This window comes from Haemaphysalis longicornis, unplaced genomic scaffold (genome assembly GCF_048455015.1).
Source record: "Haemaphysalis longicornis isolate Haplotype H1 unplaced genomic scaffold, Haemaphysalis longicornis Haplotype H1 scaffold_8, whole genome shotgun sequence".
NCBI classification, from domain to species: domain Eukaryota; kingdom Metazoa; phylum Arthropoda; class Arachnida; order Ixodida; family Ixodidae; genus Haemaphysalis; species Haemaphysalis longicornis.
This window is the reverse complement of record NW_027526445.1, coordinates 187,574,068-187,600,903: the sequence shown is the minus strand read 5'-3', so window position 1 is coordinate 187,600,903 and position 26,836 is coordinate 187,574,068. Positions and strand designations below refer to the sequence as shown.

General features: G+C 48.7%; 1 protein-coding gene across 1 annotated transcript in view; it reads right to left on the bottom strand.

The window, feature by feature from the left end:
• Positions 1–26,836, bottom strand: part of LOC144148624 (uncharacterized) — a 61,190-nt gene that overhangs the window by 10,970 nt on the left and 23,384 nt on the right. Inside the window, exons 5-7 of the mRNA XM_077680135.1 lie at positions 26,676–26,797; positions 7,748–7,868; positions 5,089–5,262 (exon numbers count right to left, since the gene is read on the bottom strand). Of these exons, the coding sequence (XP_077536261.1) occupies positions 5,089–5,262; positions 7,748–7,868; positions 26,676–26,797 (417 nt within the window). The remainder of the gene's footprint in view (positions 1–5,088; positions 5,263–7,747; positions 7,869–26,675; positions 26,798–26,836) is intronic.

The window sequence follows — 26,836 nt, the reverse complement described above, 5'->3', positions numbered from 1 at the left end:
ACATGATGCGATAGCGTTACTTCGACTCTTAGCGAGCGTTTTAGAACTAAATGGCTGCATTTTCGACGCACGCTTCACGAGACCTGAAGCTCATCGAAGAGAGAAGGACTAGCAGGAAGGGTGTTTAATTGCCGTGTGCCAGAAGAGACCGAGACCCTCCGTGCTTCTGTGGCTTAAGATGTGAGCGTGAAAGGATGCGGCTGAGAGGTTTCGGCCAGTGTGAGGGAAAGGTAGCCGTGCAAATGTTTGAAAGTGTTTATTTTCTAATTTCTGTGCCTGACTGAACGGTTTTGCTTGTTTGCGAAGAGAGAGAGAGAGAGAGAGAGAGAGAGAGAGAGAGAGAGAGAGAGAGAGAGAGAGAGAGAGAGAGAGAGAGAGAGAGATGAGATCTTTGTTGCGGAAGAAATACTGGAGGGGTTTCGGGAAAGGAGGTAAACAGATGTGGGAGAGCTCAAAGGTGGCTAAGTCTAGGGCATGGATGAAGCAGGTCCTTCCCTTGCCCTTCCAATCAGCTCACGCGGATCCTGAGGTAACGAGCTGGTCAAAACTGCCTCCAATGTTTTAATGGAAGTAGAATGTGGTATGTGCGAGTTGTTCGCCCGGGAGCATGCCCTTGTACATGCCTATGATACGGAGGAGAGGGTAAATGTTTCCCCAAATTGAGCTGAGTTCGATGTTAATCTATGATGTTCCCACCCAACATCGCCGCCACATTTATCGGTAGATACTTGTGTTGGTTTATCCACCACTGAGTTCGCAGTTCTTCGACACTGAGACCCACCCCCATTTAGCATGGAGGAAGATCCTGTTTCTACGCGTAGGATTACGAGACTCACTTTTTTCGAGGAGGGGAGTGCTGCAGTCGTGGTTCAAACTAGCACGGTGTGTGAGTTCGCGGACCTCTTGTCGGTGCCGCCATCTCTTCAAACCCTTGTGCGCGGGTGTCCTAGTGACGTCCTTAACTTTACTTATTACGGACTGGAGTATATTCTTATTTCTTTTAGCAATTCGGCCTGCAGCGCACAGTCGAATGCACTTTGAGAGTCGATGATGATGCTACCATTGTGCTTCATACTTCAGCTAATGGGTTTGTCAAGAGGATGGCTCCAACGTCCGCTTTTTGGTTCCTGTAGGTAGGAGAGTCATGCAGTCACAAAGATTGCCATAATAGACACCTACGACAATTGCTGGCTTCTATCATGAATCCCCCAGTCTGTGCATACTTAGTTCTCATGATATTTCACTTCCCTTGAATTAACTTGATCTTGACCGTTTCCTTTCCTTGCGTAGGTTTAAATTCATAGTTTTCGTAGAGATTTTTTCAGTGGAGACGCTGGATGGGTGACATGACCGCAATGGCGCGCATTCGATAATTCCCCGTGAGGGCCCGGTGGGGGAAGGGTGCCGTCTTCCGTACGATGACCCTGCCCGATTTCGTTTTCCGAGCCACGCACTTGGTGGCAGGAAAGCGGTTTTTCTGGTTTCTTCAAAATATGTTTTAAAGCCACAATTTGGGGACCTATTCAATAATAAAATCATCAACAGACCATTCAGGTCTACGGCAGGATGAAGACCCTCACCCGCTCCTCTGCGGCGCTGCCCAAATTTGTTCTTTGAATCCGAAATTTCTTACTTCGTCCCTCCATAGAGCTAAAGGCTTTCCCCTTCTTTTAGACCCGTCTCTGTCTGTCATTCTGTTACGCTGCTGGCCCATCGGCTGTCAATTTTTGTCACGGTAACAATTACGAGGTGAACGGCTGCCTTATATGCTGTCCTGATGATGGTGTTCACTTGATCTTCTTCGCAGCAGGTAAAGTGAAATGGTACGGTACGCTCAGTAAAATCCGCCTGTGATCAAGGACTTCATGAGTCTTATCGTTTCATCTTTCATTCTTGCTCTTCTTTTGGTTAAGCACTTCATAATATGTGCACATGGATAAAGATTTTCCCCTTCCTTTTTGGTGATTGTGCCGGCTCTACCGTTTACTCTGGAATACGCGGAGAACTCTTACGTGGCTGCTATCTCGGAGAATATCCGTACCTACTTTCAGGGCGACTTTTAACTTTGCCCCGTGGTGCATTGCGTCGTTTGTCAAGCACGCACTGAACCGCGGGACTATCGCAAAGAGTTGGAAATTCATTTATTAGACGGTATAAATTGGTTTTTATTCCAGATGGTTTCTGCTCATATTGTATGCTTTCCTTAATTTCTGAGCGACTGGTGCTAATCCTTGTCCTCCTGTTTTAGTGGGTGATCCAATGCTGAGACCGGCATTAGTTACGTTGGAAAACACGCCTCAGTGGCTGAGTGGGTAAGGCGTTGAGCTACTGAGCCGAAGGAAGCGGATTCGATTACCGGCCGCGACAACAGTTTTTCTTATGAAAGCAAGAATTAACACGCCAGTGTTCCGAGGGTTCAGTGCACGCTAAAGATCCGCAGGTTTTCGAAATTAATCTGGAGCCCTCCACTACTGCGCACCTTGTAGCCAGTGTGTGGCTAGTGCACGTGAACTACCGAAATTAAAATTTTTATCTACCGGTGAAGAGATGATTTTATTGTGATAGCGCCAGTTGCGGTAACGATTGTATCCGCCGAGCATACTACCGCCGACAGGACGTAGAACAAACTTTAATGCGCAAGTGCGGCATCTGTTGAAAATGCGTGTCCTTTCTTCGATCTCCGACGTAGTATTATTGCCCCCCTTTTCAAACTTCTGTGGCCGTTGTGCCATATTCCAGATTGAGGTTAACACTCGCATCTCGCTGCCTCAGTCGTAGCTTGCGGGGGGCAGCGATGACGTATTTCTGTAGAGGCTTGATGGGCACGGCTGATAGCAGAAGGCTAGCAGGAATGGCAAAATCGAAAAATGGGCCTAATAACGCTGTCGCTTTAAAAATAATGGCGTGAAACTGCAGCAGAGAGCGTCAAACCCGACTGCACTTTGTTCGGGTGGTGGCGGCTCAATCTTTGTACTTGCGCGCCTTATATTAGGAAGCTAACCATGATGAAGTTATTGGTTGTTGTCTTGTACGTGTCACTTTAAACCTGTCGGCTAGACTCAATTTTACTGTAAGTTGGGAAAACGCATGTTTTCTCGCTTGCGCCAAGCTGCAGCGGAATATCTGATGCATAAGTGGCGCGCGACGCTGGACGCGAAAGACGTGGCCACGCCCTCTGTTGAACTTACACTCTGTCTGGACGACTGGCACGGCTGGAACAAAACGCGCGGGGAGTGGACTCGGAGGCCGTGCCTCGAAGATACAAGTTCTCAGACCCAGCGATAGAGGGCGCAGTGATGTCGTAGGGGCGAATTACTCTCCCTCTAGCTGGAAGCCACCCGATGATTTTTAGCTGCCGATTCCTTCGCGCGAACCACGGAATGTAAGCGGCGCCAGCGATGTCATTCTCGGTCCATCCACCCGTGCACGCTCGAGCCGACCACTGGCATACACATGGTGGGGGTGTGGGGGCGGGTGCGAGGAAACGAGCCCCCATGCCCTGAAACTGAAATTTTACGAGCGGCGTAATTTTCACGGCTGGATCAACCTGAGACTTTTTTTTTTTTAAGCAAAGCTTTACTACTTTCGTCCAGCGCTTGGCGGGGGATGCGCAATTTAACCTTTTGACCGCAGACACACCCCCGGCGACCCACCCCTCGAAGCACATAGGGTGATTCGCCGGGCCCGCTGTCGGCGCTGCGCACAAGGCCCCATTTTAAGTCGTTCTGATCGCGGCCGCTGCCCGTCGAGACGGCGGCGGAGCGGCCGCTCAGCTGATGATCGACAGCCGATCAAACCCGCAGACTCTCACGCATGCGCCGCCGGGACGTCTCGGGCGATGTGACTCATCTTACGCCACGTTCGCCGTGAAAGAGAAACGCCGCGTTCACCGAGAATGAAAGCGAGTACGGGCCTCCTTCTGCGTCCGTTGCACGTGACCGAGGGGCTTTGAGCCGTGGTCGGCAATGCAGCTACATCAAAGGTTAATGAAGTGAAACCAAGACTCAGCCACACAAAGTCAAGCTTTTGCTTTGCATATCCGATATTAGCTGAGCTAAGCCACTTCCATTTGTAGGTTTGTTTGTGTTGTTATTATTTATTACTTCTGTTTGTTCTCGATATTAGTTGGTAATTTTGTTTTCATTCTTTTCTCAATGTTTTAAGTGTCCTTCCCGCCCATTGCAAAATTCTGCCTGCGCCACTGAAGCCGACATAAGAGATGCCCAGCTCCGGTGTTTAATCAGATTTCACACTGTGTGGTACTGGGTTCAAAGTTTTCCGTGTCTACCATGGCTATAGTTTTTTTTCGTCTTTTGGCGCGAATGACTTAAACCGGCTCTCCTCTTTTGACGCGCTCGTGGCGTTTAGTTCAGGTGTCACGCGACGCGCACTATTCTACAAATTTCACGTTTACATGTCACAGTTTCTTCGAATTTTGTGTAACGCCTGCATTAGCTTCTCAAAGCCCCCGATTTCTGGCCTATTACCAAGTCGGTATGTTCCATGATGAAAAAAACACGTACAACCACAACTGAAATAACTCTTGTTCCACCGCTGGCAACATGCCGAGATATTACCGGGATAGCGCATCGTCCCGCTACAATGAAGATACCAGCTCGAGTCTTTTGGGATCTTGTATGTGCAGGTTTTGCATTTGTTTACTCCATACAGCAGCGGTCATTTACTTTACCGAAACAGTAACCACGGTTTTTCCACTAATGAGGCACTTGAAACCTTCGCCTAAGAAAAATCCGGTTACTTACCTCCCTCTTCAGGGAGCAGAGGAATTGTGGTGGGGTCACACGACACAATTGTTTTTTTAGGATACTGCCGCACGAACAGTGTCTGCGTCTCAGTAATGCATAAGGCCTGGGCAATGAGTGGTCGTAACACTCACCGACGAAAATTGCTCGCATTCGGTTCCCGAAACGGCTAGACGACTGCATTCCACAATTTAAGAGTAAACAAGATGAACAAAGTGGTCTCAACGCTCAGGAGCAAGTCTTAATCCCAAAACATACCGTTGAGATTGGCTACGATAACGTTCCAGCTCCCGGCAGATCTGATCCTAAGTTGAGGAGGACTCACAATTTCCGCGCTGGTGAAGCCGCTGGTGGTGCACTTTGCGTACGCGATCTTGTCGAGGCTGTAGGTGGGCTGGTCCAACCTGTAGGTCAAAGTGGCCATCTCCATAGAAAGGCCCACGACAGCTCCGGGGTTGTTGTAGCGGTAACTCGGCTTCACCAGGTCCCCGTGGCGCTGCTGCATGCGCCGACCATTCGCACATATGTGAAGTAGGGTAGCGGAAAGAAATTTAAAGAAAAAATTGGCCTTGTATCTGCTCACTTCGTTGCAAGTGTTGATGAAAGACGGTAGTCGTCAGCCGGCCCTGCCTTGTAAATGCCTTCCTTCTCTTTCCCTCTCTGCTCTCCCTCTCCCGTCTCTCTCCTCCCAGGATAAACACGACAGCGGTTTCCTGAAGTCAATTCAGATTCACTGCGTTCCACTGTTGCACGCCGAAAGCCTCGATGCCAGCGTTGCCGTACGGCGGAGACGCGCGTGAATCGAGGCGTCCTACTTCCTCAACGTGCGTTCCAAGCTGATCGTGAAAACTATATAGGGGAGCCGTTCGTTACTGTTGCTGTTTGATATCTTGAAATGCTTCTAAGGAAACCGGGGGCTGCCACTATTGTATTTTTGTGGACGTATTTTTATTTAAAGCAACCATCTGTGTATTGTTAATAGAGACAACACGGCGAATGTCACATATGTATTGATGTCTTGCGTCAGATATGCCCAAAATTTAAGTTTTTTGGCTCAACAATATTGGAAGGTGAACATTGCCACCCGACTTCTACGGTGAGATTTCGCTGTGGGTATATAAACTTAATAAGCAGCATCTGTTTAACATTACTCAGGTGGCTGAAAGACAGACAGACAGACAGACAGGCACGCAGACAGACACGCAGACAGACAGACACGCAGACAGACAGACAGACAGACAGACAGACAGACAGACAGACAGACAGACAGACAGACAGACAGACAGACAAAAATTTCGCGTTCCAGTAGCCCAGGAAAGACCATCGTCTTTAAAATTGTTGATGCGCCTTCCAATATTTCGGGTCAAACACCTGCCATAGCGCAATTCAAATGAAATAAGCTCATGTGGCAACGAAGTCCTAGAGCAAGAAAGCTGGATTTGTGGTAAGCGACATTTCAGTACCAGCGGGATTGACTCGATGACATGGTTTCAGTGCTAAAATAGACGAACACGTGAAAAGCCACAGGCAAAACGTTCTGTCGCTTTTCGGAATCGCTTGTCCTGCCACTTTCGAAGTGTTCGCCTATTTCAGCGCTAAAACCCTGTTGTCAAGTGTCCACCCCGAGCAACAAGTTCTTTTCAAGGGAGCGATTTTCCCTCTATGCCCGGCCGCGGGAGCACGAAAGAAACACTTCAAATTACCGTAAGGAAAGTCGAGCTAGTTGGTGTGGTTGCATTCTTTGAAATGCGCTAACACGACGGGGACACGGAAAGAAGGATGAACACAGGCGCTGTCTATTAACTAAAATTTATTCAAAGGAAAACAACGTTTACATGCACATATATCTGGTCATTCCCAAATGATTGCATATATCGATAAAAAGAGCTTGAAGAATTTTTATTGAAGAATCGAGAATCTTACTGAAGAATCGAAGAATTTTTTTTATCGATGACTCTGTACACCAACAAAAGCCGCAGGAAGAATTTTTTAGCAGGATAAGCGCACTAGAACCTAGTACTTTTAGTGCGCTTACCTTCTTGTGGTGAGAACTTGAAGGAATAAATCATCAATATGAAAATACCCTCCGCGATGGCTCAGTGGCTAAGGCGTTACGATGCGGACCACAACAAAGCGGGATCGATTCCCTGAAGCGGCGGCCCCTTTTATGTTGGAGGCGAAAAGCAAAAACGCCTCATCGCCTGCGCTGCGTCGGCGCGTTAAACCGTATAATCAATCAATCGGAAGTATGAAAATAAGCAGTGTACATCCGCATCAGCCATTTTGCAGTAAGTTTAGAGCCACAATAAAATTTCAGTATAAAGGTGGAGGGAAATCAAAAGAAACCTCAACTGGCAAGTGCACCGGGAAACGCACTTCGGGGAGTAGGGATGTGCAGGCAGGTGTGCGCATCGCTGTGGGGGGGTCTCTCCCCCAACGGACAGATGGACACATGGACAGACAGACAGACAGACAGACAGACAGACAGACAGACAGACAGACAGACAGACAGACAGACAGACAGACAGACAGACAAACAAACAAACAAACAAACAAACAAACAAACAGGCAGACAGACAGACAGACAGACAGACAGACAGACAAACAAACAAACAAACAAACAAACAGACAGACAGACAGACAGACAGACAGACAAACAAACAAACAGACAGACAGACAGACAGACAGACAAACAAACAAACAAACAAACAAACAAACAGGCAGACAGACAGACAGACAGACAGACAGACAGACAGACAGACAGACAAATTTTCGCATTAGGTAGCCCAAGAAAGGCTATCGTCTTGAAAAATTCTGTTATCAATGCTTAAGCTTCCGCGATCAATTTTAGCGCTCAGTTGGCATTTATTCCCGTGTTTTTGTTTCGTTAACTTTTAGAACATATTTTTTTTTTCAAGACAGCGCGGAACAAGGTAAGGTAGGGAGTATATAGTCAGTATTTAGCTATTGTGCGGGGTACTCACTAAGGAAGGGAAGGAGTCGTCTGGTGAAGTTGTCGCCGTGGGCGGTACGGCTCGGCATGTCGTCCGGGATTGGCGGAAGCCCGTCGAGCTGATGGCGATCACAGTGTCCGCCTTGCTTTGTCTGCGTTGAGACAAAAAATAGACGGGAGTGAGGCCTCAGCTCTCGCTGCTGCGAGTTGCTTTTGGCATGACATGGGGTAATTATTCATCGGTTACTGTGCTGATGCCCCCTGGCAACACTCTCTCCACCTAATGGAACCTTCTTGAGCTTAAAAATGGCTGACCCTTACAATACTCCCTGATGCAAAACTGGTGCACGGAGCGAACTGCATTCTTCTCGGTCAAGGCGCATGTCTGCTGCGTCTCAGGAAGTGATGGCGTAGTCAGCGAACGCACGTCGGCACGCGCTACTCTGCCTTTATCTAGCAGTGCGCCACCGCTGCCGAGCATGTTGTAAATCGCGTTTGAAACTCCCGCGCAAATTTCACGTGTTTGTATGAGCCACGCAACGGGGACGACGACGAAGGACCCGAAGGACTGATGTACAGTCGGTAAAACGCTTGTCTATAACAGCGATTTCAACTTCAACCGGCTACTACCGAAAACTGCCGAAACATACGCGTTCCAAACATGTCGGAGGCAAAAGCGAAGGGCTAAGACTTCAGAATTCCGCAGTCGTTTTATTCAAATCCCGCTCCATCGGGGCAGAATAGGGCTGAGAGTACGAAAGCTGTGTTATAGACAAGCCTTTTACCGGCTGTACATGCAGCACGCAGGGCGTGCCCGGCTTCTGTGCTTTTCGAGAACTTCAAAGAACGAGACGCTTGCTTGCATAGATACCTGCTATTGCGTTTCCTTTCTCGGGCGCCACCAGACGCCGAGCGCAGTTTTCACACTCGTGTCATGCGCGGCCTTGGCATACTGCTTCCCTCGTACTTTAGGAAGAGCGTCTCGCGCCGCCTCGGCACACCGCCGTCCTACTCACACTTTTGGTCACACTTTCCTCATTAGTTTTCTTTGTCTTCTGTGTCCCGCCGTTCGCTCGGTAACGAGGCCAATGGCACCGTCAAACTACAGGGGCGGGCGCAAAGTGCTTAGCACTAAAATATTCACATCTACTCGCTCCCCTTGCGACTAGAAAGAAACACCGCATTCTTCGAGCAAACCAACTGTATTTTTTTTTTTTTTTTGTGGTGGTAGATGCATGTCCGGGATGAATGATCCAGGAATAGCTGTGGTCACTAATACTGCGCCAAAAAAGGAAATGGCGCCTGGAAAGAGTCACATGTGACGTATCTACTAAATATCAGCTTGTAATTCCTCACTCTTTCTTTGCTTCCCTAACGACCTATCCAAATGTTCATTAAAAATGAAAACTCCAACATAGAAGCAAAGGGGATTACCTTGTTGATAATGTCGTGTGTCAGGGCACCGCCGGAGAGGGGATGCAGCAAAACCCCCCGAAAAGGAAAACAAAGAACAAAGAAACGGCAATTTGAAGTGCACGCCAGGAGTGCACCATGAGCGAACGCCAGCGATTAAAGCCCGAGGCATCATGGTCAAATATGGCAGTGGCATGAGCCAATTAGAGAACGCCGCGCAGAGGACTAGTGGCGTGATGACCACACATGGGCAAAAAAAAAGAAAGAAACATCCCCCTCGCGAGGGCCACGATCAAATGCAGAGCATTTCCGCGGGGGGCGCGCCTGTAAGTCGTATGGATTACGTATTGGTTGTTGTTGTTGTAATTCTTGTCTTCCAGCGTAGACATTGTCGATGAAGTCGATGGTGAAACGTGAAACGTGCCGTGAACCCCCTGCCGCAGCTATGACGCAACGTGGAGCGGCTATGACGCAACGTGGCGTGGCTATGACGCAACACAATCCAACACAATCCACTTTAATCCAATCCAATCCAAATCCAAGCCAAGCCAAGCCAATCTAATCGATTCCAATCCAATGCCCCTCCCGAGAGAGTGTTATAGCGCCGAAATCGCGCCACCGCACGAACGCGTGATGTTGACGTCAAGATCACGCCACAGATGTTAGCGACCGGAGTGCGCGCGAACGACATATGTCGTTTAAGCGCGAACAGACCGCGGCGAGAGAGCGCGATGCGAGCGCCCCCACTTGTTCTTGCGCGCGAACCGACTGTTGCTCAGCGCGAACCCAACGCGGCGAGAGAGGGTGTTGCGCACGTCCCCACCTGTTGTGCGCCCGAACCGAACGCGGCGAGAGAGGGTGTTGCGAGCGGAGAGAAGGCGTGGAGGACGCGGAGGAGAGGGCGCACCTGTGGCCGACGGTTGAATGAGTCAAGGATATAAGGCGCGTTCGTAACCTTCCGTTCTGCGTCGGCTTTGTGGCGCAGTGGTTAGAGCACCATGTACCTTGTGTTCCACCCACGGAGTCGTCTGATCGAAACCTGGCGCCGGTAAGTAATACTTTTTAAATGCAGAGCACTTCAGTAACTCACGATGCCACCCGCGTTGACGTCCGTTGTCCGCACCGTCCCCTCCCTACTATATATATAAAAAAATACTATCCGGCGCCCAGTTTCGATCCCCCGACCCTGCGGACGGAACGCAATGTACATGGTGCTCTACCCACTGCGCCACAAAGCCGGCACAGAACGGGACGCTACGAACGCGCCTTATATCGTTGACTCATTCAAATTACTGCTGACGAGCGCTCTCTCGTCAGCAGTTGCCACAAGTGCAACAACATTAACGTAACGCAAACTACTTAACGTCGTGCGCCCCCGGAAATGCTCTGCATTTGATCGTGCCCCTCACGAGGGGGATGTTTCACTGCGTCTTCTCTCGATCGCGGGACCCGTGGCGTCATCTGGCGGAGGCGCGACACAACTCGTAGCACTTTGAAAAGATGCGGCGCCAGCCACCTGTGTGTGTGCGTGCCGCACCTGTACAAATGACGAGTGCATTGGCTGTCCACCGAGCAAAGCATTCGTGCAAGTAAGCCGTTGCAGTCAGTCAGTCATTTCGCGATCAGATTGATTAGAAGAGTGGCGACAAGCTCTTTTTTCTTCCCTTTCGACACTTCGTGGAGGGTTCGTCGGTCCACACAATAATGGCTTTCTAAGTAAAGGGGCAAGGACGTTTGAGGCTGACCACGCTGCAGCACATGGCTGCCAGTGAGGGGGTAACGAAAATGAAAAAAGAGAGAGAGAGAGAGAGAGAGAGAAGGGGCGCTTTGAACACTGCAGATTAGTCACGAGAACGCGCGCCTAGCTGCTACCGTGAGGTACGGTTGACGGGTCAGTGCGGGAGGGACCGCAGGGCCAGGATATTTCATGCACGGGTTCCCCGAAAGCCAAATATTTTTGGGGGCGTGTCCTTACTGCCATTTTTGTCCTTACTGCCTAGAGGGACCGGTACTGGGAAAAGGTCCATTTGTGGAGCTTATCCTGCAGCAGGAGCTTCGCGAGAACATGGTCATTGATACTAATTGACAGAGAGCTGCTCCGGTATGCGAGGGCGCGCTCACCGGCCAGCTGGTCAGAAATGTTGACCTAGGGGCGCTGCGACGTACGGCTTGCTTCCGCACACGTGGAAAATGTGCAATTAATGATGCTGGTCGTCAGCAGGCCTACGTACACTGTACGTTTGGCCCTCAGGGCCCGGCTTATTGTAGCTCGTCCGGGGTTACGGTCTAGCCACCGTATGCGGCGTCACACGTACCCAAACATAGGCTGCGAAAAGACCACCGCTTCCCCTGGTCGGAATCGAACCTATACGTCCTTCTGATTACGAAGCCGATGCCAATCCCATTGGGTCACACAGGCACACGTTACTCATATGGGCGTGATCTAGCTATCTTAACGCTGCGCCGTTGCCACGGGATCCTAGTAACGCTGACGGAAGCTGTGGTTGCTAGGCCGCAAATATCATGCGCACAGTAATATAAAATGAGAAAAAAAAAACACGAATTAAAGCATCATAGCGTTGTTACTGTCCCTTTTTTGTAAGACATTTAAAATCCAACGCGCGGGTTTGGAGAATATCTCCTACATGGTTCCACTAGGCCTTGTCTAGGACAGCCCCCATGGCGCTGTCTTGACTCACGAGACTACGCCCGAGCGAAATACAGAAAAGAGAGAGAGAAAGAGATAATAAATTTTTTATATAGTGTAGGGGGAGCGATGCGGACTACGGACGTCAAGGCGGGTGACATCGTGAGTTACTGAAATGCTCTGCATTTAAAAAAGGCAAGGAGCCAATGACAGTGCGCCTCGAGAGAGAAAAGAGGGGTTAAAAGCGGGGTGCACAAAGAGAAGTGAGAGGCAAGAAATGGGAGGCCAGAAACTAGGAGGCGGTAGGAGTACGTGACCTTCAAGGAACGAGCCAGGCGGACGTGGCCAGGCCACCGACTATGACTACCTAGACTGGGCGGGAGCGGGCCGACTTCGCGTCGGCTGCGGCTATAGGAAAGGCGCACCACGAACCTGTGTCTTCGTGGCCCCAGCGGCGGCGGTCGGGCACCTGCGGTCAACGTCACCACTCCGTCGACCTTCGTTTCGACAGCCCCAAAAGGCTAAGTTCGTGCCGAGCCTACCTGGGACCTCTAGCGGCAGCAGGCTACCAGGGGGTAGTCACAGAGGAAACTTCAGGACGCGCGAAGCCCACGTCGTCCAATAAACGGCCGCGTGCATCGAGCGCCGGCGTCAAGGACCTCCAGCGGGAGCGGCTACAAGGGGGTAGCCACCAAGGAAACAAGTCAGAACGCGCGGAGCCCACGCCGTCCAAGGAGTAACCACGCGCATCGAACGCCGGCACCGAAGCCAGACGAGGACGGCTGCCACCGAGTCGCAGCCACGCAAGGGTGCGACACGTCATCGCCGACGAACAAGGTAGGCCATTCCAATAGGGACGCAATCACAGGACCCAGCTAGGAGGTTGTGGTGGTAGAGAGACCACTTAGGACGTGATGCAATGAGCTGATTTGAACTAGTTGTGTGGAACTTTATTGTCGAGACATTTGGGCTTTGCCTGGAATTGTATTTTGGGATGTTTAGTAAGGGGTTGAATGGTTAGCAGTTTTTCGGCAATTTTCTTGAGTGGTTTGCTTTAGGGTTTTCCAAGTGTGCATTAAATGTATCTTTTGCAAAACATGTCAACTGCTTTCCTGCGTCCATCTCTCTCTCTCAGCTGGTGAAGACCACCTCACCATCCGTTCACGTGACAGACATTTTGTCACGTCACTGGATTGTGGGTGTCGTTTACGTCTTCGCTTTTCAACCTCCTTCACAGGGTGGATTGGTGAGCATTTTTATGTACTAGTTCTATCTTCAATTGTTTAATTTACCTCCATAAAGTGGAACGTTGATTTTGAAGGGAAAGAGAAACGCGATATTTAATTAATACTAACTTGTTTTCACACCAGTTAGTGCTAACCCTAACTGAAATAGGGGATGTAATCCGCCATTTACGCTTCCCTGCCATTGTTTACGCTGACAATTTCTGCGTGATTGTAATTACATGATTGCAGCAGCTACGGACCGCGGGGTCTACGACCGGCCTTAGAGATAGCGACCTGCCCATTCTCGGTGATTCGCCGTGCCGAATTTGTTATTGCCTATTTCGTGTTTATTTTTGTTGGGTTTTCCGACACCCCTGCAGCAGTGTGCGCTGCATTTCAGCCCCACTTTCCCGTTGTATACGCATTGCTCGACCACCCATCCCTGTTATTTCGTCTTTTTTTTTTCTGTCCGTTGCGCTCATTTTTGGCCGACTCACCCCGGTAGAAGTGCACGCCTTCCGCTGCTACGATGGTGTAAGTAAATAGGAGTTTTTAACGCAATATGCTTCCTTGCTAAATTGGCAAAACGAACGCACAGCCGAACGTCCTCCAAACGCGCAACCACCCGGATATCATCCGCAAAAAGCTTCCACAGCTGCTAACCCTTGCTAAAGCGTCCCATGGCGTTCCCCGTGTTGGTTAGCGCGTGCACATCGGAAAAAATAGAACACAAAAACATTCAGCGCTCTCTGTTTCATAGGATGCGCCTGAAAATAAACACAAATAATCAATTAACGTGCACAGTTGTCTATAGTGCTTAGGGAAAAAAAAGAAAGGAAGCGGTCGGTGCACGGTAAATTTTCATTGGTTTACGATGCGTTTTGTGCCCCGAGTATAACACGAAACACGAAAGTGGAACATAAGGAAACAGACATTTTGCCTGCAGCTTGGTTGGCATAAGCTTCTGCTGAGGCAGTGTCGCTGAAGCATGTACAGTTATTATAACAAAAAAAGTGTGACAAGGGGAAAGACAGCACAGCTGCAAGACGGAAAGAAGCTGGACACACGAGCGCTGACCCTTTGCGCAAGCACAGACCAGATTCACGCGAAAAGAAATCTTCGCAACGTAAAGCCAAAGTCGATCATTTTTTCTATTGCGTAAACGAAAGCCAACGCTCGAAAATTAAGAATGCTTGTGGAGCAGGCAGATATTGTAGCAGTGTGGTTTCCTTGCGTACGTTGAAGATTGCATAACTAAGTTGGCCCGGACTGAACAGTAAATTCTCGGTTCTGATCCGCCGCGGTGGCTCTGTGGCTAAGGCGTTGCGCTGCTGAGCACGAGGTCGCGGGTTCGATTCCCGGCCGCGGCGGCCGCTTTTCTGACGGAGGCGAAAAGCAAAAACGCCCGTGTGCACGAGATTTCGGCGCACGTTAAAGATCCCCAGGTGGTCAAAATTAATCCTGAGCCCTCCTTCGTTGCGTCGGCGCGTTAAACCCTACAATCAATCAAATTCTCGGTTCTGGCAGGTACCATAAGTACAGCGGCGCTATTCCAGAAGGCCCGAGATAGCTCGCTCCCGAGTTTCCAGCTGCTCGAATTAACAAAGTAATGATAGTAGAGCATCCGATAAAACTCGAGCGACACCGCTTAATCGCGTGGAGCACGCTTGGAATTACAAGCGCGCCAAGCTGAGGCCGCTCAAATTGAAAAAGCACGGCTTGTGTGGACATCCGCGTGCAGCGCCCTCTAGAATTCAGTATGTATGTATGTATGTTTGTGGTTTATTGGCGCAAGGGTTTCTAAGACCAAAGAGCGCCAGAACTATGTTACGTGGTCTTTCAATAGTCATGTTTGTGCTTAAAATATGTATGAAATGAGTATGATACATCTTAAAATACTGTATATATGGGTGTAGAGGGCCCGTCCACTAAAGCATGAAGATGTTCATAATGGTGGCTGAAATGGATTATGGGTGCAACGTGATGCACCTCGAGCAAAAGAGCATGCGACGTGAGTGGGCCTCCCGTGCGGACAAAGGGAGCATGAGGGCCTCACTCACTGCTCGTAGGCTCTGAGGTCACGCACTGTACGAGATGAGTTTTAAAAACTTGATGTCTGCAAGATAACTTAAAAGACTTTTGTTTGTAAACATAGGTTCATCTCCTAAAAACAGTGAAGGATGTAGTGGAATGTTGTAGGTATATATTTTCGGGAAATGCCGTTTTCTGGCTTCATTGCAGAATGTGCACTCAATTAATACATGGAGGACGGTGAGCCGTTCCCCACACTTGTTACAAACAGGTGGGAGTGTTCCATTCAAAAGATATGCGTGTGTAGCGTAAGTGTGGCTTATTCGCAGTCTGCAAATGGATACCTCAATGAATCTGTTTTGTTTTTCTGTTGTGTATTTTCCTAGGTTTGGTTTTACTGAGTGGAGCTTGTTGTCTGTGTGTGTGTCCCACATGTGCTGCCAGCATTTACGGATTCCCCTCCGGATTACTGGTTTCAGATCGAGGTGAGGGACCTGCGCTACATCAACACCACTACGTAGGGCCGCCAAAGTGGCGTTCTGGTCAGCAATTTCATTGCCCAGAATGCCACTGTGTCCAGGGATCCAGCAAACAAGTATTTTTAGCTTTGACTTATAGGCAGTTATAAGAGCTTTAAAAAGGCGGTTTAGAATAACGTTTTTTTGTGGGCTTAAAGGAATCCAATGCAGTTACTACGCTTAGGGAGTCTGTGTAGATGACTGATTGTTGTATTTTGTTCTGTGTAATGTGTTCCACTGTGATTAGAATACCATAGGCTTCTGCTGTAAAGATGCTACAATTTCTGTTCAATGTCCTTGTGCTGGCAAAGTCCGGGCCATGTGCAGCACAGGACACAGAAGAAGAAGACTTGGAAGCATCTGTGTAAAAAGAGGCGCATGGATATCTGTGTTGTAAACTTAAGAAATGCTGTAAAATCAATTCGCGGGGTGCACGACGCTTGTCAATTTGTTTAAAGGATGTGTCACAATGAATAGTTGACATGTCCCAAGGTGGGACTATATCGGCGATACAGGTTTTTATGCCATCATCTAAAGACACCCCTATCTCCTCTGCAAGGCCTTTGACACGCAAGGCTACAGGGGCAGGGATCGACGGGCGCGCTAAATACAAATGGGCGGATGAGATGTCATTCACAATAGAATTGCATGGGTGATTCGTCATAGACATTGTCCTAATAGCATAGAGGAGTGCTGTATAAGCACGCTGGTGCTCTAGGCACCAGTGGTCGCATTCTACATAAAGACTCTGGATTGGACTTGTCCTGAAGGCTCCAGAGGCAAGGCGAAGGCCCAAATGTAGTACTGGGTCTAACATTTTTAAGGCAGTTTTAGACGCGGACCCGTAAGTTACACTTCCATAGTCTATACGTGACCTAACTAAACTCACAAAGAGACGTAGAAGGCAGTCTTTATCAGCACCATAAGACTGATGTGACAACACTTTTAAAATGTTAATGGTTTTTAGGCATTTTTGTTTGAGTTTCTTTAAGTGCTGTACGTACGTTAGTTTTCCGTCAAGTACAACACCTAAAAACTTGTGTTCTTTCTTGACAGCAATCCGTTCTCCGTTCAGTGTGACATCGGGTTCTCGACGAATTCCACGCTGTCTTGTGAATAACACACATGTACTTTTGTGAGGATTCAATTTAAAACCATTTTCTTCCGTCCATTTTGCAAGCCTGTTCACACCTAACTGTATCTGCCTTTCACATATGGACTGATTGCATGACCTAAAGCTTATTTGGACGTCGTCAACATACATTGAGTAGGAGATTGAGGGTGGCAACGATTTCCCAAGTGAATTCATTTTAATTATAAACAGAGTACAGCTTAATACTCCACCCTGGGGAACCCCATTTTCTTGTATGTATGTTCTTGATACCACTGTCCCTACTCTTACCCTAAATGTCCGCTCCGACAAATAACTTTCAATAGTGTTTAGCATATGTCCAGACACACCGAATGCCTTGAGATCAAGCAGTATGCCGTAACGCCAAGTTGTATCGTATGCTTTTTCTAAGTCAAAGAAAACAGAAAGACAGTACTGTTTGTGGATAAAAGCATCTTTGACATACGACTCAAAGGCAACTAGCTGGTCAGTTGTGCTTCGACCTGATCGGAAACCAGCCTGACAACTGTCCAGGATGCCGTTATATTCAAGAAAATGGATTAGCCTCTTATTTACCATTTTTTCAAAAACCTTTCCTAAGCAACTTGTCAGAGCTATCGGTCGGTAACTGGCAGGTAGTGAGGCATCTTTCCCCTGTTTTAATACGGCAACTACAACTGCTTCTCTCCAAGCTCTCGGAAAGTATCCCGCCGCCCATATTTTGTTGAACAAGTGCAAGAGTGTTCGGAGAGTTTCTGGGTGCAGATGTTGTATCATTGTGTATGATATACTATCTGCCCCAGGCGCTGAAGCCTTACATGTTCCCAAGGCGACCAAAAGCTCTGTTATGGAAAATTCCGTGTTGTATGGTTCGTCAGATCTTTTGTTATCACGAATCGGTTTCTTCTCCATAGATGTTTTGTGTCGTAAGAAAGCATTCGTGTAATGAGCAGAACTCGATACATATGAAAAGTATTTCGCAAGTGTGTTTGCCTGGTCCTCTAGGCTTTCGCCTGTACTGTTGACCAAAGGTAGGGTGTGTGTTTTCCGTCCATTAAACTTTTTAATTCTGTTCCATACTTTGCCTGCATCTGTGTACGAGTTGATAGAAGTCACGAAAGAGCGCCAGCTATCTCTTTTTGCTTGCTGGCGAATGCGTCTTCCTTGTGCTTTTGCACGTTTGAAGGAAATCAAGTTTTGCGTAGTGGGGTACCTGCGAAGGACACCCCACGCCTTATTTTGAGCCTGCCGTGCAAGCCTACACTCTTCATTCCACCACGGCCTCCTAGTGTTAGGTGTGGCACCAGATGTTTGCGGAATTGAGCCCTCGGCAGCATGAAGAATGTGTGCAGTCACCAGTTCACAGGCATCGTCAATGCCCAAATAGCTTAAGGACGTGTATGAAAGCTGAGATAATTGTTTAAATTTTAACCAATCAGCACCAGATTCCTTAAACTTTTTATGGCAGATGGAACTGTTACGGGCTTTATCAATGCCTTTCAAGATGACAGGGAAGTGGTCGCTCCCATAGGGGTTGTCGTCCACTTCCCATTCAACAGCCGGAAAGAGGACAGAAGAGCCGATCGCCAAGTCTATGTGTGAGTATGTATTGTGTGTAGTGTTGTAGTATGTCGGCTCTTTTTTGTTAAAGAGACAAGCTCCGGATGAGAAGAGGAATTTTTCTATCAAGCGGCCCCGGGAATCTGTGCGTTCAGATCCCCATAGTGGGCTGTGTGCATTCAGGTCACCTACGAGTAGGAACGGTTCCGGCAGCTCATCTATGAGAGACTCAAATTCAGAGCTAGATAAACGATATTCAGGTGGAATGTATAGTGAGCAAATTGTTGTTAATCTGTTGAAAATAATTGCCCGGATTGCAACCGCTTCTAGGGCGGTACGCAATTGAAGAGATTGGCAAGGGATAGATTTTTGCGTAACTATAGCTACGCCACCAGAACAGTGCGTGCAGCTATCTCTGTCTCTCCTAAATACTGAGTATTGGTTCAGGAAATTGGTGTGCTTAGGTTTCAAGTGTGTCTCCTGTAAACATAGGATGGCTGATTGCGTTTTGTGTAGGATTACATATATATCATCTAGGTTTTTAATAAGGCCCCGGCAGTTCCACTGTGTAATTATTTGTGCTACCATAAATGTTTAGGGAGGAGATTTTACCTGGTGTAGATGAGGACTCGGGCTAGATGTATACTATCTATCGGTTCTGACTTGGGCCTGTGACACGGGTGGCTGGTGGCTTTTTGCCTCGCCCCGCCATGGTGCGCTGTTCTCTTTCCGCCTTTGGCACTGGCAGAGACGGTGTTACCTCCATGTCATCATCTGAGTGGTGTGACAGTGACGAGATGGAGTCCTTGCGGGCTCCGCCTCGAGATATGTTCAAAGTGGAGGCAGGAGCCCCTGCCGTCCCCGACTGTTTGTTGGACACAGAAGTGGTCGTGGGACCGACCACATCTACGTCCATGGCCACCTGCAGTCTGGCAGCCGGAAGAGGAGGATTGACGGCAGAGCCGTCACTCCTCACACTTGCAGCTAACACAACACTTGCGGGCGCCACAGGTGTCGTGTCAGATGGTTGGGCTGCCTTGGGCAGCACCTGGGGGGGCTGGGACGGCACCAAGTCTGCTTCGCAGTACTGGGTGGCCGCCGTGACTAGACGCCGCTCCGCCCCCCGGCGAGCTGCATCGGCATACCTTTGCGAAAACATTGAGTGTTTCTGTCGTGCTTCTTGATAGGTAATGTTCTGGGTGACCTTCATGTTTATGATTTCTTTCTCGGCTTTGAATTTAGCACATGACCGAGAGTATGCAGCGTGGGGTTGTTCACAGTTCGCACATTTCAATACGTTAGAAGCACAGTTCTCTGAAGGGTCATGATGTCCTGCGCACTTGGCACATGTCAGTTTTCCGCGGCAGGTGGTAGTACTGTGCCCATACCGCTGGCACTTGAAGCAGCGGCGTGGGTTGGGTATGTAAGGTCGTACGTTGCAATGAAGGAAGCCTGCAGTGACAGACTCCGGTAGACACTTCGGTCAAAAGTAAGGATCACATGTTTCGTTTTTACTTCTTTGCCATCGCGTCTGATCATTATTCTTCTTACCGCAGTAACGCCCTGGTCACGCATGCCCTCGAGGAGGTCAGACTCACTTTCATTGAGCAGGTCCATCTCAGATATGACGCCCTGCGAGCTGTTAAGGCTCCGGTGTGGCGTTACAGCTACTTCAAGGCCAAGTAGGTCGGTCTGGTTCAAGAGACTATCAGATTGTTTTTTAGTAGATAGTTCTACAAGCACGTCCCCCGATGTCAGCTTCTTTGCCTTGTAGTTCGCGCCAACTACACTCTCAATAAACTTGGCAATTAAGAAGACCGACTTGCAGGTAACTGGAGATTCCTTGTTCTTAGATTGTATCATTAAGAAGCGAGGAAAGTTGTCCGGGGTGTTAAATTTCATGTTGGGCAGAGGTTTGAAAATTACATCGGTGCGGGCCCTTTTTGGGGCCCGATCATTTCGAAGAGAGGATTTCGAAAGTACCATGCGGCATAGTATAAAGCAGGGAACTGGGGTACTTTCTTCTTTGACGTTACCCTGATGGTCAAAGAGGCCCCGGAGCTCCCAGCCTGATAGACAGACAGGGAGCCCATCGGCCGGAGCTTGACCAGGGCTCCGACGGCCACCGTTCACGGCTTCTAACCCTTCACCTTTCAACTTCTCGCCGCGGTAGGTAACAGCTTAAGTATGGGGGGCTCGGGGTACGCGGTGTCGCCACTCACCGTCACCAAGATTACTCAAGGTGCCCCGTGCGGGGGCCCTCTAGAATTCAGTTGCAATATGCACTCCGTTGTGTAAACTAGGTAACTTAGCTATTCCTTTTAAAAGTTCAGCCTGGCACCAGCCTTCTTTGAAAGCTCCGCCCTCCAAAAGTGGCGTTTGGCGGCTCCGATTTTCTCCTTGTTCCAATCTTTAACAGAAATGTGTTTGCTGCGTGGTTTGAGCGTGGCTACAGTGCAACTCGCCGCAAACCCAAACCAAGTAAGCCGAAGAGTTAGTTCATTGTCGCGAAAGGAACGCGCCCTCCTCCCGACTCTGTCAAACGTGACCGACTGTGTTTACGTGCGGACGGCGGGCGTAGTATCAGAAATCGCCCGAATTTAGCGTGTCACGCGCGTGTTTCAACATTGACGAGTGCATTCTAGAAGATGTTGAAGGTGTGTCATCTGGTGTCGATTGTGTTTTTACTCTGTATAAATACAGCTGCCGTGGAGAAACCTTGCCGTCTTGGCCGCTCCTATAGTTTGGACTTGGCTGAACTCTTAATACGGACCGGACACCGCCGCGACTGGCAGCATTTGACTCACGGTGGTCTGGCGACTTCGTTAATTGTTTGATGTTGGGCTTTCTTACCGGAGCATCAAATTCAAGTGACTTCGTGACTGCGACGCTACTCCACCCGCGAAGCCATGGTAGCCATGGTTGGGCGGGGCTTCGGTCCATACGCCGCGCCCACGAATGAGCTGGGTGTGCTTGATTGACAGGAGAACTCGGAGGAAACTTCGGATGGATATTGAACGGCCGAGTTGAACTCGTGCCGCTCGTGGTGGCGGCTGCTGCGAAGTGGTTCATTGCTCACAGTCGCCGTAGCAGGCAAATATCTATCCCGACAAAGTTTTTTCTTTAGCGGAGGAGGGTCTTCAAGCCCTCTTTCGTCTACTTAAAGTACTATGCATCGGCCGTGCAGTCATCTGGCATCCGACCTCCTTCGCGACGACTTTCAAGCGGCTTGCGCTCCGTGCCTGCCGAGGAGTGATTGTTGTGTGCGCTGCGGGTTTACGCGACAGATACCTTTATGGAAGCGCTGGTAGCGCCGGCACCAGCGACCGCCACCAGTCGAAAGTCCGCCGGTGTGGGCTCAATGGGATTATTGCAGACATGTTTTTCGTGCAGGACATGGCTTCCGCAGATTCTACCATGCGTTTATCCGTCTGCAGCAGGAGCGTACGCTTCAGTCGTGGCTGCTCGACAAAAAAAAAAAAAAAAACCCGCCGCGGTGGCTCAGTGGTTAAGGCGTTGCACTGCTGAGCACGATCGAGGTCGCGGGTTCGGCTGAGCACGAGACCGCGGCGGCTGCTTTTCTGGTGGAGGCGAAAAGCAAAAACGCCCGTGTGTACAAGATTCCGGCACACGTTGAAGATCCCCAGGTGGTTAAAATTAATCCGGAGCCCTCCACTACGGCGCGCCCACCACCTGCGTTGCGTCAGCGCGTTACACCCTACAATCAATCAAAGCGATGGAAAGGAGGTTTCCTTCGAGTGGCCATGCTTCAGTTGTCGTCTGCTAGCAAAACTTTCGAATGTGGCGTTGCATGGCCGTACGCTTCATTTATCGTCAGCGTGGCAGAAGGTTTCACTCGAGGCGTTGCGTGCCACACCATTCTCGCGAAAACATTACTGTCACGGTAGCATACAATCAAAAGCGTGTATCTGTTATCGCAGGCGATCTCTACGTATTTCGGCGGGTTTTGCCCAGCGTCTTCGTCGTCTGGCAAGAAGTGGAGTATGCAAACCTTGTGAAGGGGAGAGCTGAGACCGAAAGAAAGAGCGTGATGCCAGAACGAGGGTGAAGAAATAGAGGGAAGTCGTCCGTAAAAACCGACTGTAGACTGCTACGTTAAACAAGAGCTGGGAAGAGCACAGTGAAATTAAGGAAACAAATTTGAAAGCTGTGGTTATGGCTATTCCTTTCTTCGTGGCCCATTCCCATCTGGCTGAGTAGCCCGCAGTTGCGAGCTTTGAGGAGCGAATGGGCCCGGTTTTGAAAATTCCCAAAACTGTGAATTGGAAAAGCAAACGTTGTAGAATAATGCGCATGGCATGACTCGTGAACGTGATGGAACTTAGCAGGGAAGGCGCACACCAGCCGCCCAGAACACCAATTACAGGAAGGCTGTGGTGTGTGCCAGTCCTCTTGCTGAAGGGTTCACTACGAAATGAATGAGAAGAAATTGACGCAAAGACGGTATATCATAAAAGATGCCGGTCGAAGTAATGCCAAAATCCATGCCGAAAGACAGAGAAATGAAAGCGAGGAAAAATACGCAAGTGCAATATAATAGTGAAAAATAATCGCAAGTACAATGTATCACTTATTAATAAGTATCGCAAGTACATTGAACCAGTTGTTATTGAGTATCGCCAAGGTTTCGCCTTGAAATCATGGCACCAGACTTCAGCGCCCCTAGCAAATTTCGATTCGAAAAGTCAACGGAAGGTTTCGATACCACCGAGCAACAATTACATTGAATGTGGCGCATTTCCATCACATACTTTCTTTTTTTTGCCAGCCGGCCTTGTTGTCTGCCACCGATGGCAGAAATGGGCAGAAACTGCTTCGTAGAACTGAAAAGTTCAAGCAAAAAGATCACATGATTGCCTGAAATAAAAAAAAAAACAAGTGAACTTTGTAGCGAAATACTGATTAAAAATAAAACCGCGGTAAAGTAAAATAGTTGGAATCATGCCCCCAGTGGCCACCGGTGCAGCGCTGGAGCCAGAGAACGAGGTGAAAAAAATGCGCTACGCCCTTTTTGGGCATCCTTGGAGCGCGCTGCCCTCGCCCGCTTACGTTCCCTCCATTATCAAAAAATAGCACGAATCGCTTTTTAAGTGCGAATGCACTTTATAAGCGACCCTGAATTCCGTCGACCGCCGTCCGTCCACATAGCAACAGCTGCGGGTGCGCGCGCTCCTCGTCTTCCTTGGCAACGGGGGGAGATGGGCGCGCGCTGCCTGGCCGCTGACATGGCACATACCCCCGTGGGGGATTGGCCAGGAATCTCCTCGTCTTCCTTGGCAACGGGGGGAGATGGGCGCGCGCTGCCTGGCCGCTGACATGGCACATACCCACGTGGGGGATTGGCCAGGAATAGGGCGTGAGAAGGGCTAATGCACCCGCTTAAAGGAGTACTGACACGAAATTTCAAAGCTGAGATCCGCTCTAGCAATCAAGTACAACGACAACACAAGTAGGTGTCTGTGCATGGCACATACCCACGTGGGGGATTGGCCAGGAATCGGGCGTGAGAAGGGCTAATGCACCCGCTTAAAGGAGTACTGACACGAAATTTCAAAGCTGAGATCCGCTCTAGCAATCAAGTACAACGACAACACAAATAGGTGTCTGTGAATAAATGCATCTTTCTTTCTTTGTAGTTGTGTGTGTGTGTGTGTGATCTCTCTTTCACGACCATTACCGAACCGCGCAAATTCAACTCGTGCATTCGCAGTTTCACATTCTTCCCCTCGGGGAAATGCGGGGAAATTTTTTAAAGAGCGTGAACTCCGCCTCGAAATCCTATGATTACGTTGTGTGGGCGTCGCTAGAGCTCGTGTCTCCCGATTTCCGCTGAATCTCAGGCCTTCTACAACAGCACCCCTGATCAGTACAATTGCTATTTACTCGTGCGGCTGCTGCATTTTACGTGAACGATCGCAAATCTCACACTTAGTGGCTTCCGTTTGAAACGGGGTTGCGTTGCACCGTGACCTTAGTCGCAACGCCCCTGTACAATCACCTTGCAAAAAAACTCCTTATGGAATTTTTGTGCCAATCTGACTTCTTTGTTTGCATGTCTTTTCAGATACTTCTCTGCTCTTTTCCCACAAACATTCTAAGCTTCTTTTACTAACCTCTACTGTTTATCGATTCACTTTTTTGTTAACATTAAATCCTAGGGGTATGTCTCCCTCACCGCGAACTGGATGGATACCTTTGGATTCCGTTTCAATATGTCGCATTATTTCTGGCTCCCTGCTGCAACCTGCGTACAGTTCTTCCTGTACCGGGTCGCGGATAAGCGTTTTTGTCCGCAGGCAACCCACCCGAGCTTTAAAGGCGATGCACTTCCTTTGGTATTATCAATGAACTTTTCCCTCGCCATCAACCGCTTCCCAATTTTGTAGATATATAAGGACAATTTTCGTATCCACCCTTGTTTTCCAGGTCCCTGTTTCTGATTCTTTCACTTCATTTTTTACTGCCTTGGTCGTTTCCCCGGTGCTTCCACGTTTCATGAACTTAGTCCTTAGCCTTCTCGGTATTTTCATACACTGTGTGTCCCCACTTTTCATGTAAAGATACCGCAATGCTATGGCCGGCCATGTCTGGTTATCAATATTTTTAAGTCGTTCTTCAAAACATACTTTGCACTGTGCTTGTCTCACTTCAAATTTAAGGAGCCCATCCCATTTTTCCCTGCACTGCCTCACTTGTTGTTCTACTGCATGCTCCTAATGGCAATCGACCTACCGCCCTCTGATTTACTTCTTGCCCTGTGTGAAACTCTGATTTGACACACGCCACTGCGTTTGAAAGGGTGAGTGCTGGTATCGTTACTCCCTTCCAGATTCCTCTAACTACTTAATATCTGTTATATCGCCACGGTGCGCTATGCCTCATGTAGAGGCGTTTCTACGGCCTTTCTTTCTTAAATGCTCCTCATGAGTTTGTAGATACGCCTGACCTTTGTTTATCCATATACCCAGATATTTGTATTCTGTTACCCACGGAATTACTGCTTTTTGAACGAATACCACTTCGTTACGAACGTCGTTATTAAAAACCAGAACCACAGACTTTGCTGGGTTAAACTCTAATCCCAGTTCAGTGGCTTCTTCACAGAATATATTTGTGAGCTGTTCCAGACACTTTTCGCTATCTGGTAATAGTACAACGTCATCTGCAAATATCAGTACCGGGATATGTTGTCCCATTTCCTGTCCTTTGTGACTATAACCCAGATTGAAACCTATTTTACTGCCTTCAATCTTTCTTTCTAGTCTTGACATGTACAGCATGAACAGCAATGGAGACACAGGATAACCCTGTTTTATACCACTATTTGTGACTACCGGTTAGGTGAATTTTAGCTCCTCCCATGTAATTTCCACCTCGCTCTCATTGTAAATTCCCTGCAGCCGCTGTTTAATGTCCTGGAATAATCACTCCCGCTTAAGTAGCCTCCACAGATGTTCTCTATCTACATTGTCGTTGGCTCCCTTTGTATCCAGCAAGGCTAACCATAGTGGTCGCTTTTAAGCCATTGACACCTTTATGCATAGGGTTAGGACAAATAAATTGTCCTCTAAGCGCCTACCTTGTCTTTATATATTTCGTAGTTCTTCCAGAATGCCGTTCCCCTCTATCCACGTTTGCAGTTCCCCTTTTATTGCTTGCATTGCCGGCTTGTATGCCTGGGACTGTCCCCTTTACCTTTATAAATCAGCTTCATCCTTCTTTTGTGCCAATCGTCCGCTACTTGGTTAGCTTTTATCACTTTTTCTATTGCTCGAATCAGTTGTGCTGTGCGTTTTGGTCCCAGTAGGTCGGCCAGCCGTATAGGAATTTCATCCGACCATGTTGTCGTACTAGCTGGAACTTTTTATCAGCTTTTTCCCAGTTTAGTTCCGCCAGCTTTAGCTCTCCATCTGTACGCACCTCAGTATCCCCACTCTCAAAACGCTTTGGTTCTTTCTTCGTTCTTTTGAACTTCCCTTGTATGATTGAGCGAATATGAAGTACCAGGTCTTCCATTTTAGTACCTGACTTTCACCGTTGATGACATGACGTTGTACTTTTTCGGTCTTTTTGCTTAATTCCTTTACATGGTTCCATAACTCTGGCACGCCTTTAACCTTTGCCCGCATCTTCGAGACCCATGTCTCACTTTCTCGGTTAAGTTATTGCTGTACAAATTTTTGTACTTCCAGCTTCTTTAGCCGCTAACCAATTCCACTTCAGTTATTTCCTCTGCCTGCATTCCCACTCGCTTGGCCTCCCTGTGCTTTCTCGACGATCGCTGTCTGTGTTGTAGGCTGGGGATTCAATTTAGCGCCACCAGACAGAGCGAGCCGTCAATACGATGTAATTTTTCGGCACGCTGGCTCCCGTTGTCGACGGCTACTATGGACAGGTCGCAATCTATAAAAACGGTCGTGCTACGAACTTACTCGACTGCGTACTTGAAGTATGTTCGGTACGTGGCCCATGCGACCGCTCCGCTGTAGTTGTACAAGCCTATGGCTATCACGGTCCTGCGCTTCACGTCACCGCCTTGAAGGTTTTTCAGTTCCTGCACGGCACGAGCAGAAATATCGGAGAAAATGAGAAA